This window comes from Squalius cephalus (genome assembly GCF_949319135.1).
Source record: "Squalius cephalus genome assembly, chromosome: 9".
Classification (NCBI taxonomy): domain Eukaryota; kingdom Metazoa; phylum Chordata; class Actinopteri; order Cypriniformes; family Leuciscidae; genus Squalius; species Squalius cephalus.
In genome coordinates this window covers 42,342,534-42,356,729 of record NC_137130.1, presented here as the reverse complement: position 1 = coordinate 42,356,729, position 14,196 = coordinate 42,342,534, and the positions used below count along the sequence as shown (strand labels likewise).

At 40.9% G+C, this 14,196-nt stretch overlaps 2 protein-coding genes across 2 annotated transcripts in view; one reads left to right on the top strand and one right to left on the bottom strand.

The window, feature by feature from the left end:
• aaas (achalasia, adrenocortical insufficiency, alacrimia) overlaps positions 1–7,023 on the bottom strand; it is an 80,373-nt gene extending 73,350 nt beyond the window's left edge. Inside the window, exon 1 of the mRNA XM_079882198.1 lies at positions 7,019–7,023. The gene's annotated coding sequence lies outside the window, so the exon portion shown is untranslated. The remainder of the gene's footprint in view (positions 1–7,018) is intronic.
• map3k12 (mitogen-activated protein kinase kinase kinase 12) overlaps positions 1–13,489 on the top strand; it is a 31,347-nt gene extending 17,858 nt beyond the window's left edge. Inside the window, exons 6-14 of the mRNA XM_079882163.1 lie at positions 108–266; positions 1,088–1,196; positions 1,405–1,514; positions 3,480–3,596; positions 4,701–4,820; positions 5,674–6,331; positions 7,116–7,183; positions 9,605–9,890; positions 11,607–13,489. Coding sequence (XP_079738289.1) covers positions 108–266; positions 1,088–1,196; positions 1,405–1,514; positions 3,480–3,596; positions 4,701–4,820; positions 5,674–6,331; positions 7,116–7,183; positions 9,605–9,890; positions 11,607–11,723 — 1,744 coding nt within the window. The 3' untranslated portion in view covers positions 11,724–13,489. The remainder of the gene's footprint in view (positions 1–107; positions 267–1,087; positions 1,197–1,404; positions 1,515–3,479; positions 3,597–4,700; positions 4,821–5,673; positions 6,332–7,115; positions 7,184–9,604; positions 9,891–11,606) is intronic.
• Positions 13,490–14,196: the final 707 nt, after the last annotated feature.

The window sequence follows — 14,196 nt, the reverse complement described above, 5'->3', positions numbered from 1 at the left end:
TTTACAAAGAAAATAGACATGCATATAATGTTTTTTAATATCAAACATAAAAGTGTTGAATCCAGCAGAGAATGAGGTGATGAATGCATCATATCTGGTGTCGGCAGGTCGTTCGGTGTGGTCCTGTGGGAGATGCTGACCGGTGAGATCCCGTATAAAGACGTGGACTCCTCCGCCATCATATGGGGTGTGGGAAACAACAGTCTTCAGCTCCCTCTTCCTGACAGCTGCCCGGACGGCTTCAAAATCCTGCTCCGACAGTGCTGGTGAGAGAGAGAGAGACCGAGAGAGAGAGAGAGAGAGAGAGAGAGAGAGAGAGAGACAGAGAGAGAGAGAGAGAGAGACCGAGAGAGACAGAGACCGAGAGAGACAGAGACAGAGAGAGAGAAAGAGAGTTTATTGCTTTGAAGTGTAATAAAGACTCTTTTTAAAGGTGCAGTGTGTAATATTTAGGAGGATCTGTTGACAGAAATGCAATATCATAAACATTTCAGTGGTGTGTAAAGACATAATGAACATAATGAACCGTTGTTTTTATTACCTTAGAATGAGTCATTTCTCTCTACACACACCGCGGGTCCGCTTACATCGACATGTTTCTACGGTGGCCCTAAACGGACAAAATGCGTTTCGTCACTCTGTTGTTCTTGTGCAGAGAAGCGAGCTAAAGTCAGCGAATAAAACACTGACACAATGATGAACAAGTAACAATAATATTTGCAATAACATATCGTTTTACTGAATAATTAAGTAAACATAATTTCTTGATTTATCTTTGTAAAGAAAGCTCATTGATTAACTGGCTACTCTCTGCTGTCTCAGACGACGACATCACTTCCTGTCGGCCACCGTAACTTCTGTTGGGTGCGATTCACAACCTCACCACTAGATGCCAGTAAAAATCACACACTGCACCTATGAGTTTGCTAAAGTGTACTTTTTGTCACAAGAAAGAAGACAGGAGAGAACCATGTGGAAATAGATGACAAGGAAAAGATGGCGACGAGAATAATATGATTAATGGACTCACACGATAAACTAATGCGTGTGTCTGTGTGTGTGTGTGTGTGTGTGTGTGTGTGTGTAGGAACTGCAAACCCAGGAACCGGCCGTCGTTCAGGCAGATTCTGCTGCACTTGGACATCGCCTCAGCAGACGTGCTGTCCACGCCACAGGAGACCTACTTCAAATCACAGGTGAGACGTGCGGCAGACAAGTATCGCCCCAAATATTAAAAATGATTCTCCAGAAATTAAAAACATCCTCATCATAGAAGTCACTGCATTAATAGAAAGGACAAAAAATGAGTTCTGTGTCATTGGTCCTTGTAACGGTGCAGCTAAAGCAAGAGATGATCAGTGATTTAATGATGATAATCTGTGTGTGTGTGTGTGTGTGTGTTAGGCGGAGTGGCGTGAGGAGGTGAAGCAGCACTTTGAGAAGATTAAGTCGGAGGGCACGTGTCTGCACCGTCTGGATGAAGAGCTGATTAACCGGCGACGGGAGGAACTCAGGTCAGCAACGATCACGTGACCCTAAACAGCCTTAATAGAGCCGATCAGGAGCGAAACATGAACAGAGGAGAGCAGATGACTGCTTTTTTTGATTCTACAGTAATTAGGGATTCAGTGTGTAAATATTTTTAGGATTAAACATTTTAATACATTGCAAATAATCACAGAAACCTAAGGTTTTTTTTTTTCATTTGCATGTTTTTTTTCAATATTAGAAAAAAAGGTTTGATTTAGAACTCTAAGGTTATTGACTCAGTTTTAAAGAACTCTTAATACCAGAAAAAAGGATGCATGATATATCAGCAATCATATAGATATTGGCCGATATATGTTCATTTTTGATGTTATCGTTATTGGCTTGATAAGAGAATTGGACCGATATATTAAAGCCGATAAATAATGTATTATTTCCTCCAGCTGAGACACTTCAGATGCGCACTGTTCATCATGATGGATCTGAATTGCTTGAAATATGACTGAAATCACTTCAAAAAAGGAAAATACAGTAAAGTGCATAGCAAGTCTGTAATATCGGCTACATAAAATTATAATGAGAACATTATAATTGTGTGTTTGGGACATGGCTTTTAATGCTGAGGCTTTTGTTTTTGTAATCAGGCTCTCAAAAATTATATAGAAATTTGGGTAACACTTTAGAATACTGTTCCTTCATTAATGAATAATTACACAGGAACAAACGAATAACGCATTATTAACATTCTAGTAACTACTATTAACTAACAAGAAACTCTGATTAACAAATTAGTAAGTAATCGCGCTCAGATGAATGTAGTAGTTCACTATTAGCTAATCAATAACTACTATTTTTCATACCTCCCAGAGAACTACTAACTACAGGTTCATAATTAACATGAATAATGCATAATTTATAATAAAAGGTAATGGTAACCCACTAGTAATGACTCAAGTATTACTACATCATTTTAAAGGAACTACTAATTATTTGGATCAGTATCTAAAGTGAAAAACATGATAACTACTAATATTGACTGAAGTCATTGTGAGATTTTGAGATTTTTGTAAGATTTTGAATATCAATTCCTTCCAATGGATTTGGTAACACTTTAGTCATTACTATCCAAAACCTTACAAAAGCCTTAAAAGCTTACAGTGACTTCAGTCAATATTAGGTTGTTATCATGTTTTTCACTTTAGAGACTGATCCAAATAATTAGTAGTTCCTTTAGAAAGATGTAGTAATACTTGAGTCATTACTAGTGGGTTACCATTACCTTATTATATATTATGCATTATTAATATTAATTATGAACCTGTATATAGTAGTTCTTAGTAGTCTTCAGTGAGGTATGAAAAATAGTAGTTATTGATTAGCTAATAGTGAACTACCACATTCAACTGAGCGCTATGACGTACTAATTCGTTAATCAGAGTTTCTTGTTAGTTAATAGTAGTTACTAGAATGTTAATAATGCGTTACTCATTTGTTCCTGTGTAGTTATTCATTAATGAAGGAACAGTATTCTAAAGTGTTACCAAAATTTGGATTTAGACTTATCGGCCAATATATCGGTTATCAGCTTTCCAATATAAAGAATTATCGGTATCGGACAAAGTTTTCATATCGGTGCATCCCGAACCAAAAAGGTTCTATATGAGAAGAAACATCTTGAATGATTGCATAATACTATAATATTTGACAGGTTTTAAATTTTTCTAGTGATAAGGTATGTTTACAAGCGGTTAAATTCATAAAATTGAATTGTAATGAAAATATCAATCAAAACAAAATGAATGAATTAAAACTAAATCGATAAAATGATCCCATGATGGAAAAGGTTCTATATATGAAGCGTCTCTATAGTGAGGTTATACAGTAGACTCGATGTTTAGAGTCAGTGCAGGTGTTGAGGGCTGAGCCTGAACTGTGTCATAAGAGCGAGAGGAAAGAGCAGTGATGTTGCTGAGCACGCCTCATGTCCACAGGCACGCGCTGGACATCAGAGAACACTACGAGAGAAAGCTGGAGAGAGCCAATAACCTCTACATGGAGCTCAACGCCGTCATGCTGCAGCTGGAGCTCAAAGAGAAGGAGCTGCTCAGGTGATTCCCTGTTCCTCTAACATCACCTTTACAACATGACAGCGTCCACCAGACGTCCTGATAGCTCTAGATGCAGAGGAGTGAAGATTCATAGCAAATAAACATAATAATAGAGCTTCTCAAACGCGACATTCACACTGTTTTTCACCCTTTCAATATTACTATACCATAATAATTTAATTACACCTCATATCCTGTGAACTGATAGTGAAAAGAGATTAGCCGCTCTTCCATTACCCGTCAAATTGCGCAAATTGAAATTGCGAATTGAAGATACGCCCAGTGGAAACACGTCAATTTCGCAAAAACTCCCATTTATCGCAAAAAAGTTTTTCCGCTCGCATGAGGGGGTTTTTCAGGCAATTCGAAAAAGTAATATTTCGCAAAACTGCAATGGAAACAGTTTTTGCGCATTTACAGGTCACCTGATGTAGATGATGCGGTGTGTTTGGGACAGAATACGAGACAGAGTTCTTTATTAAACTCATATAAGACGAAAGAATTACAGGAATACTGGATTCTAAACCTCAAAGAAATGCCACAATCAAGACCTCAGAGCAGAAATGAGGGAGAAACACCCAGAAACACCTCATATGTGCCGCTCACAAGTATAATAAGGGTCGTTCCTACCATTAATGCTTGAAAACACACATACGTCTCCTTCGATTAATAATAATGGCCAGTGCAGTGGCTGGGATTAGTACATAATCCTACCAACATCTGTTGCCATGATTTTGGAATGATTTAACTTATCACGAGAGGAAAAAATGAAGTTTTAGTCGCATAACATCAGTTTATGGAAACGCAGTCAATTCACAATAGTTTTTTGTCGACATTTAAAAAAAAAATCGCAAAAGTTTTGCGCAAATCTGTAATGGAAACACGCCTATTGACTGATCTAAAGACTATAAACCACTGAACAAAGATACTGTGTTTACTGTAGCGATGGGCAGTGTGTATTCAAGATGCTTGTTCTTTTCCGGTGTTCTTGACCGACCGGTCTGAAAGGGCTCCCATCATTCACTTCAGATAACTGAAATGCATCCAAATTAGATACATTTATCTTTATTTATAAGTGCTAATGCTATGGTGTTATTTATTAAGGAGGGAACAGTGTCTGGATAAGAAATATCCCGGTCTGTTCAAACATCACCCCTCGACCACAGTGGACAAACTCATCAAGAAGAGAAGCGTCCCTCAGAAACTGCCGTCTCACGGCAAGAGGTAAGAGGAGTCTCATTCAGTCATATCTACAACATATAACATGGACATATAACAGGGTCAGGGTTATAGTCTGTCTTACACACAGTGTTATGTAGGGTAGGAAGGCTTTGTCTTCGATGTGACTGTATGAACGTGTCTGTGTATAAAACAAACAGCGCAGCAACAGTCTGCTTCACTGCAAGTTGTAGAGAAAGTCCAAGATACAAAGAATGATCTTCAACATTTTCTACAAACACGGACATGCAGAATTATGAAAGACGTGGAAAAAAAGAAAAAAAGGACTGAAAAAAAGGACTGAAAAAAAGGACATTACTGATGCGTTTTGCATATAACGTTGTAATCGAAATTGTTCACCCCCGTTTCTGAGGAATCTGAGCTCGTTCCTCATGAGCAATGGCCTCCAGTTCAGTAATATTCTTGGCTTTGCCGCTGCAACCGCCTTCTTCAAATCCCACCAGAGATGTTCTATGGAGCTCAAGTCATGTGACTGTGATGCCACTGTAAAATCTTCAAGGACTTCTGGCGACCAAGTCCACTTGAAAAATTAGTTGTGTTGAGTAAATTTCAATTACTTTTGTTTGATTTGTTCATTGCAAACAGCTGAACGTCTGTACATTTTGCCGATAAACCTTGCAATGGGGGTTGAATAATTTAGACTACAACTGTATTTGCAACATGTCTGTCGGCTCTGTATGTTTTAAACACCCAGGTAGCCTACACTACACTACACTACACTACACAGCATCTGTCAGTGCAATGTGAATTTGCCTTGACATGGACACTGTAATATGTAAAGTGCCACCAAAAAGAATACTGAGTAACTGATGACTTCCTCTTTAACTGCCATATCCAGACCTGACCTCCTGAGGTCAGAGATCATTCTCCCCAAGATGGACGCCGGTGTGATGCAGGTGACCGTCCCGCCGTGTGCAAACCGAGGACCTACCTCACCTAGCCGGAACCGCAGGGTGAAAACACGTCATCGGAGGGGTGGCAAAGGAAGCAGTGGGGATCTGTCCGGGCCTAAGCACCCGTCTGCCCCTGCTAGCCAAGAAAGAAAGCCCCCGCTGTCCAACACGACGGCGCCCGCCGCGCCCCTCGCTGAAACGGCTTCAGTGGGCGCCATGAGGGAGGGCCAGCTGGAGCCACCCCCGCTGAAGCTGTCCTCGTCCAGCCCGGATCTGCTGTGCTCCACCCGTCACGCTGAAGATGGAGTCAGTGGTGCCGCCACGACTGAAGCCCTGGTCAGAGAGACCAGCGGCGGGGCTGAAGCGGGCGCCGGTCTGGACGAGACTCCACCCAGAAGTGACACGGCCAGTGAGGACGCTGCTTCCCTGCCGTTCTCCAGCAGCCCTGATTCCCCCTGCTGTGGCAGAAGTGGAGCGGTGGGCAGAACCCACGCCGAGGAGAGAGAGGAGGGCACCGGCGCCGTGCGACTGCCCAGAGGATCCAGCGGAAGTCATCTGACTCCATCAGCCATACTGTATCGAGCTGCTATCACACGCAAACAGGTACGCATCTCTCTACTCCTTCGACAAAAGATTGCATATTCATACTTTCAGTTCAGATTTCAATAGATCTACAAGGGAAGGTCCGTCACCATTTTTCGTCACCTTTTCTATTTCCTCTTGTGCAGAAAAAACTGCAGGATTTACATTCAGGGGTTGGTCAACAATTTTAAGAGTGTAATGCCAGTTTTTTTTTATCTATTTGTCTCAGAATTGCTCAAGTTAACTAGAGCCTCCGTAAACTGTTTCAGCTAATTCAATTGATATTCAGCTTTATTTAACTTGAGTAAAACCAATAAATTTAGATGTTACCACATGAAGCAAGTTACATGACCAAAGTGTCAAAAGTTACTGTACAACTGCAAGTTTCACACTAATAAAAAACATAGTAAAACATAGCAAAAATACAAAATATTGTTCAAAAATCCAAACATGGAATTTACATTTGTTATTTTGTTTTTTTTTCTGTGCTTTTCTGGGCCTCAGTCATTAAGCATGTTTTGCCCTTTTTCCTATAAACCAGGGTTTCTCAAACTCGGTCCTGGAGGGCCACTGTCCTGCACAGTTTAGCTCCAACCCTGATCAAACACACCTAGCTGTGAGTTTCTAGTGATCCTGAAGACATTGATTAGCTTGCTCAGGTGTGTTTGATCAGGGTTGGAGCTAAACTGTGCAGGACAGTGGCCCTCCAGGACCGAGCTTGAGAAACCCTGCTGTAAACACATGTAATGGATATTTATTCAATCATGTGAACATTTTTTGAACGAAGTGTGTTGAATTCCCCCAGCGACGTGGTGTTTCCTCTGAAGAAGAAGAGGGTGAAGTGGACAGTGAGGTGGAGTTACCAAGAAGACGGTAAGAACATCATTATTTATTCTTTCTGGAATAATGAAAATTATCCGTTTGTTACTGTAAAGCCGCTTTGAAACAATCTACATTGTTAAAAGCGCTATATAAATGAAGATGAGTATTTTCTTGTGAATTATGATAGTTGGAAGTTGCTTTATTTGTAAAGCTGCCTTTCCAAATCCATAATTAAATAATGTCTTCTTGCTTTGGCAAATGCACATGAAAATAGGCTGATTGAGTGTTGTGTATTTTGAGTTATATCAAAATGGTTATATTTATAATATGAGTACAGACACTACAGTGCAATATAGCAATTTCACTACGATGGGAAACTCTGATGGAAGATAACTGGTATTGATCATTAGTTATGTTGCCAGCTGATGATATTTAAAGGCTGCTTGCTTGCCTGACTCAAATGAGATATTCTGATCCTGAGAACTGATGGTGGGGCCAGTGTAGGCACGATATGGGCTTGGGGATTCAGATAGGGCCAACATGGAACCCACGCACAAACCCATTTAGGGCCCTTACTGGGGCTAATCCACATAGAGCAAACAAGGAACCCATGGACAAACTCATGTAGGGCCCATACTAATTCAGATAGGGCCGACATGACCAGGTGACCAGGTTCGATAACTGTGTAAAGTACGTCAATTATGAAATGACTTAAATTCAGCTATAAAGCAGCTCTGCAGAAAGCATCGTCCAGTTGATTTCTCATCCAATAGTGTCAGTGTAGTCAAATCAGTAATATTGCTGAATATTAAGTGTCCCCAACTAAGCAAGCCAGAGGCGACAGTGGCAAGGAACCCAAACTCCATTAGAGAGAAATGGAGAATAAACCCTTGGGAGAATCCAGTTCTCCTCTGGCCAACGAACGAACACGGTGTGATTATGGTTCGAGCTGCATCACAAGTCAGAAGTCAGATCATAGCATTCAAAATATTTTATCCAGTTCCTTCTGCTTGAAGATCAAATTCATCACGCTGGTATGGAGATGAAGCTGACCATAGGTCTGTGCAGAAGACTTGTCTGGTTCTTGCGGTCTTTGCTGAGGATCTGTGCCGTGTCAACGAGGTCTTCACAGGGGATTGTCTAGTAGACACAGTCTCTGCTGACATTCAGGGCTGCAAAGAGGTCGTGTCTAGGTGCAGGTCCACCTTCTGATCTGCATACGGCCCGGATACGGCTGACTACGGTAACCTCAGGATAAGAATGAGACAGACAGACTAATATTAACATAGATGCCATTCCTCTTAAGATGTAACAAGTACATCTGGTGTTATGGGAAGTGTTCCCGTATTCCGGTTAACCTAATTTAAGCAGCCTTACAGTCCTTTAACGGATTTGAATAATAGGATTGTTAGGATACTGTCTTTTCTAGTATCTTCGACAGAAAAGGTAGATTCGAGATCGGTCTGTAATTAACATTCTTTAGGATCAAGTTTTCTTTTTGAATGAGAGGTTTAATAATTGCCAGCTTAAAAGGTTTTGGTACATATCCTAGAGACAAAGATGAATTAATGATATTATGAAGAGGATCTATGACCTCTGGAGGCATCTCTTTCAGTAGCTTAGTCGGTATAGGGTCTAACATGTTGTTGATTTTGATGATTTAAGAAATTTAGACAATTATTTCTTTCTTATAGCAAAGAATGAATGCAATTGTTACTCAGGGGTCTATAGCATGACGTCTGATTGGATACTGTAGTAGACGGTTGCATAGTTATAGTTCTTTCTGTAATAGTATCAATCTTAAATAAATTCATAAAGTCATTACTACTGTGCTGTTTGGAAACGTCCGAAGTTGAAGCTTTATTTCTCGTTAATTTAGTTTTTAAGGCCTTTGTGTATGCAGTAACACTGTCCTTCCACGAAATGCGAAATACCTCTAGTTTTGCTTTCTTCCGGCTGCGCTCTATTTTTCTGGCTGCTCTCCTGAGGGCCTGCGTGTGCTCGTTATACCACGGCGTTGGACTATTTTCTTTAATCTTTTTGAAGTGCAAAGGAGCAACTGTGTCTAAAGTGCTGGAAAAGAGACTCAATAGTTTCTGTTGCAACATTGAGTTCTTCTGGTATGCTGAGGACTTGAAACTGATCAGGAAGACTATTTCCATAGCATTCTTTAGTGGTAGATGTGATAGTTCTACCATATTTGTATACATGAGACTAGATAATGATCTGAGATGTCATCGCTCTGCTGCAGAATATCAACGCCATCAACATCGATTCCATGTGACAAACCAATTTAGAGCCCATACTGGGGCTAATTCAGATACGACCCATAGGGTCGACATGGAACCCATTATAAGTTACTTATAGTTAGTAGAATGACTAAAGTGGACCACAAAATAAAGTGTTACCAAATTTTTATTTGAATATATCCTTGTTTAATTGTTTGCATGTTCTCTAATGTCCAATTTACAGACGGCCAACCAGTATAACCAAGTGCCAATCAGTATCCACTTTCAGCTCAGAGAACCTGTCGGTTTCAGAGGGAGAGGAGGGCCACACCACTGACCACTCCCACAGCGGCACACCAGACGTGGTCAGCACCAACACCGACGAGCGTCTGGACGACCGCAGCGATGACCTCATCTCCCAAGGGTCTGAGATCCCTGTGGATATTACAGACCCCACTCTGTCTGAAAGAGAGGCAGCTGCCCTCGAACAGGAGAGAGCCAATTTTGACCTGGAGCAAAATATCCTGGAGGTACTAGTATTGCGTAAAACCATTTAACATGCTAGCCACGTTTACATGGATACCTTTTGCTTCAGTCAGAATGAAATTAATGAATCTGAACGTGGCGTGGCTAACTCTTGCCCTTGAGATCCACTTTCCAGTAGAGTTTAGCTCTAACCTCAATTAAACAACTGAACAAACTAATCAAGATCTTCAGGATTACTAGAAAGCTTCAGGGAGGTGAGTCTGATCAGGGATGGAGATGAGCTCTGCAGGGCGGTGGATCTCGAGGGCCAGACTTGGGTTAGATCAACTCTAAATAAAGTGATTGGTTTAATGTGTGCTATTATATGTATGATCTTTTGACATGTGCACAATGCACCAATATAAAGAGCTTCCCATTGTTTAGAAATGCACATACTAGCCATCCTCCTACCATTGCTTATTTTTTTTATATTTATCTATTTTGGGTCCTAATTAGGAGATGACGAGCACATGAAGCTTTGTGCTGCGCTGCGTATATTTATCAAGCAGTCCCTGCCCAAAACAAGCCATCTGTGGATGAGAATCCAAAGGACTGCTCGGACACGACAGACTATGTTCAGCAACAGCAGCTCGTTCCGTGTGTCATTTCACCATTTCTACATGATTTTTCAACTTTTCTATCCGATCAAGTGTTTACATATCCTATCGAATGGGTTAGAACAGGATTGGGCCAATTCATTCCAATTAACATGGTTACATGTGACTTTTTATTGGAACTGGGCTACTAGTTCAATTACAAACATTAGGGTCCATGTAGACGCAGCTAATAACATCGCCGTGAGAAAAACAAATGCTGCAGGGTTTTTCAGATCTGGCTCTGGACGTCCACTGTCCTGCAGTTTAGCTGATTAAACACTCCTGATCAAGGTCTTCAGGATGACTGGAAAACTAGAGGTAGATGAGTTTGATCAGGGGTGTGTTTCCCGAAAACATTGTTTGCCAACTATGATCGCAAGTTCCGTCGTTGTCAGCATAGTTCAACGAGTCGGTGTTTCCCGAAACCGAACATTCGCAAACAGCATCGCAGAGTTGTGTGTTTGGAGCGACAGATCTCGACCTGTGGTTAGAAGAAGAGTTTCTCGTTTGCATGACATGTGGACTCAATAAATCCTGATCTTGAGCAAAATAAGCAAGCGGACATTCAGAACAATCTGTATCTTTAATTTAGAATACATGCAAATGTCATTTATGTCTTTTAGTTTGTCAAGAGATTTAAAGCGTTGTTTCTAAAGAGTGCGCGTGTGCGAACGAGCTCTGGTGCGTAAGAACAAGCCTATGATTGAATCTGGAAATAAAGCAAAATAACTGAGAAAAATATGAGAATGTCCTCAGATGCCAGTCCGTAATTCACAGTAAAACATCTAGTGTTAGTTAGATCTCAAACAGGTTCATTAACAGTAGTTATTACATGGTTGAACCACCAATTTGCGACACTATGGTTTCGGGAAACAGTCGTGATTAGCTAGTTGGTTTCTTCAATGATGCATCGTACTATAGTAGTTAAGCAGCGAGTTACGCCGTTGTACGTGAAACACCTCTGGACGGTGAACCTCCAGGACCAGACCTGAAAAACTCTGCCTTCTTTTTACAGTTCTTTCTCAATGGCTGTGTTTGTTTAGTCCACCGCTGAGTAGTCAATCTTACGAGCATCATATATAACGTGTTCAAGACTTTAATCATGCTCTCTATTCCTGTTCCCAGACTCGCGCATTATGTGAGGACTCGGACTGTGACAGCGCTGAGCTTGACCAATCAGGGAGCGGAGAGCCGAGCCGTCCCCCGAGTGCAGGAGGCTGGGGCCAGGGGCCACAAAACTGAAACACACACACACACACACACACCCGTGCAATCAAGCAAACACAGGCATCACACCAGCACACACTTTCACTTTAGGTTGCACCAAAGCAAAACTGATTTTCGTGAAACACGTGTGTGTACACATCATCTAAGAAAGGCAACGATACAAACACAAAACGTCTAGCCACACAAAGAACAAATACACTGACACTTCTCATAACAAATTTGGGATCACAAACTGCCTCGTGTCCAGGACATAGCCACGGAAAACATAGGAAGACAAGTAGTGCAGCAAACTAGACGAGACGAACTATGTGAAAAGATCAATGCAATTAAAAACTTCAGGGCATTCCCAATAAGCAGCAGTGATGCTTTCGTTAGGTTTGTGCTATTGACCACGAGAGCGCAGATCATCTCCGTTAGTGTGTGGAAGGCTTGTGGTCAGCAGGACGAAGAGTGTTGAGCGATTTTGAATGTGTAGAGCCGAATGAAACTCCTGATTGCAGGAATCTTCCTCCTTCGGCCTGGATAAAGTAGTTTCGCCAATAATCCGTTCAGACGTGACGTAAATGAAGTGTGTTGCTCTCGGATTGGGACTGACTTCACTACTATGTACAGATGCTTCCTTTCCAAAGCATTTACAAGGTGCATATACAAATGTGATCTATTACGACTATAATGCCCGGAGTTTATGTAAATATATATTTAGTAATCTAAGTCTAAGAATACAAAAAGAAAACTATTTGTTAACGTAATTTAACCCGAAGACGGTCCAGTTTCGACTCTTCTCTCCTGTGCTTGTGCCACTCGACCACGGCAGCTCAGACTGGTCTGGAGATCAGCAGATCGCTGTGTCAATGTACAGTTATATAGTCAGGTGCAGGACCTTTGATGCAAGTATACATGAACACTGACTGAACGGCACATATAAACGTACACGATCTACGACACGGAGATATCCGTTCCGACTGTCCGCTCTCCTCTGACCTCTCGGATTATCTTTCAATACTTTTTTCTTTCGTAGGGACATGCAATATGTACATTTCAACTAATCTGAAGAAAGCACTTTTATTTTCTGCACTGTAAAAAATAAAGTAAAACAAATAAATGACAATAAAAAAAAAATGAATATGAATTTTAGCTTGCCAGATGTAGGTCTGAGAAGGGTAACGTCCTGAAGAACAAAATGCATGATATACATTTTTATGTATTTTAATTTTTAAATCGATTGTTTTTATACATCTAAAGAAATGTTTGCACCTTTTTTACCTTGAATGTGTAATGTTGTGTTGCTTGTAGGCACTTTACAGTAGGATGTTTATATACAGTACATGATCACTTTCTCATGTTGCACTGAAAATGTATTTAATGATGGTTCCATAGATGCAAACCTCCAGTAACAAGAGTCTGTATGTAAAGACAACCTTTTAAAAGGTTCTTGAAGATAACACCTCGAACCACATCTTTTTTTCTTTTTTTTTTTTCTGATGAGGAATGGAAATTGGACAATTGAACATTGGCAGCTGTACTCTGACTGAAACTCAAAAGTCCTCAAATTGGTTACATTTACATAGACAGCAATAATCTGACTATGAATAAGAAATTTCTATGTAAAGAAAAAATGCATTTTTCTGGCATATTTGCTAAAAGCATGAATGATCTGAGATTACTGAAGTCATGTAAACACCTCAATCCATCATCCTACAGCAAACCATCTAATGACACGTTTTATGTTTGTGAACTTGTAAAAATAAAAATATATAATTATTAAATAACTGCTAAGCTACAAAATAGCCTCAGATATAATGTTTTCCACTGTTGCGCAAACTTCGGTCAGTAACCAGGCTCTAGAAACAAGAATCAAATATCTGAAATCTGAATCAAAACAGCTCATGGTATTATTGTCTTGTGAGGAGACAGAAAAACTGAACCAGACTATTGCCTTCCATATACATGTGGCTAATGCCAGACATGAAGCCCCTAGTACAGGGATGGGCAACTTCAGTCCTGGAGGGCCACTGTCCTACTAATGTAGTTTAGCTCCAGCCCTGAAAAAATCACCTGCCTGTAATTTTCTAGTAATCCTGAGGACCTTGATTAGCTTGTTCAGGTGTGTTTGATTAGGGTTGAAGCTAAACTCTGTAGGACAGTGGCCCTCCAGGACCGAAGTTGCCCATCCCTGTACTAGTATAAAGAACTACAAGTAAGGGCAGGGACACACCAAACCGACGCCAAAGAACTAGCGCTGATGAAAGCCGACTGTGTTATCGCCTGCGACGGGGCAAAAGAGCGGAACACACTGAAAGACTACGTCGGCGACGCTCAAAAACGACCCAACATTGCCCGAGATGGTGTTTCCCAGGCTTAAATGCAGACTGAATATTCATATCCAAACTTGTGAAGGTAGTTGGTTTAGTCTGGGTCAGTGGTTCTCAAACGTTTTCAGCGCAAGGCTCTTTGTGAAGGTTTGTCACTTTGGGGCCCCAAAGAAAAT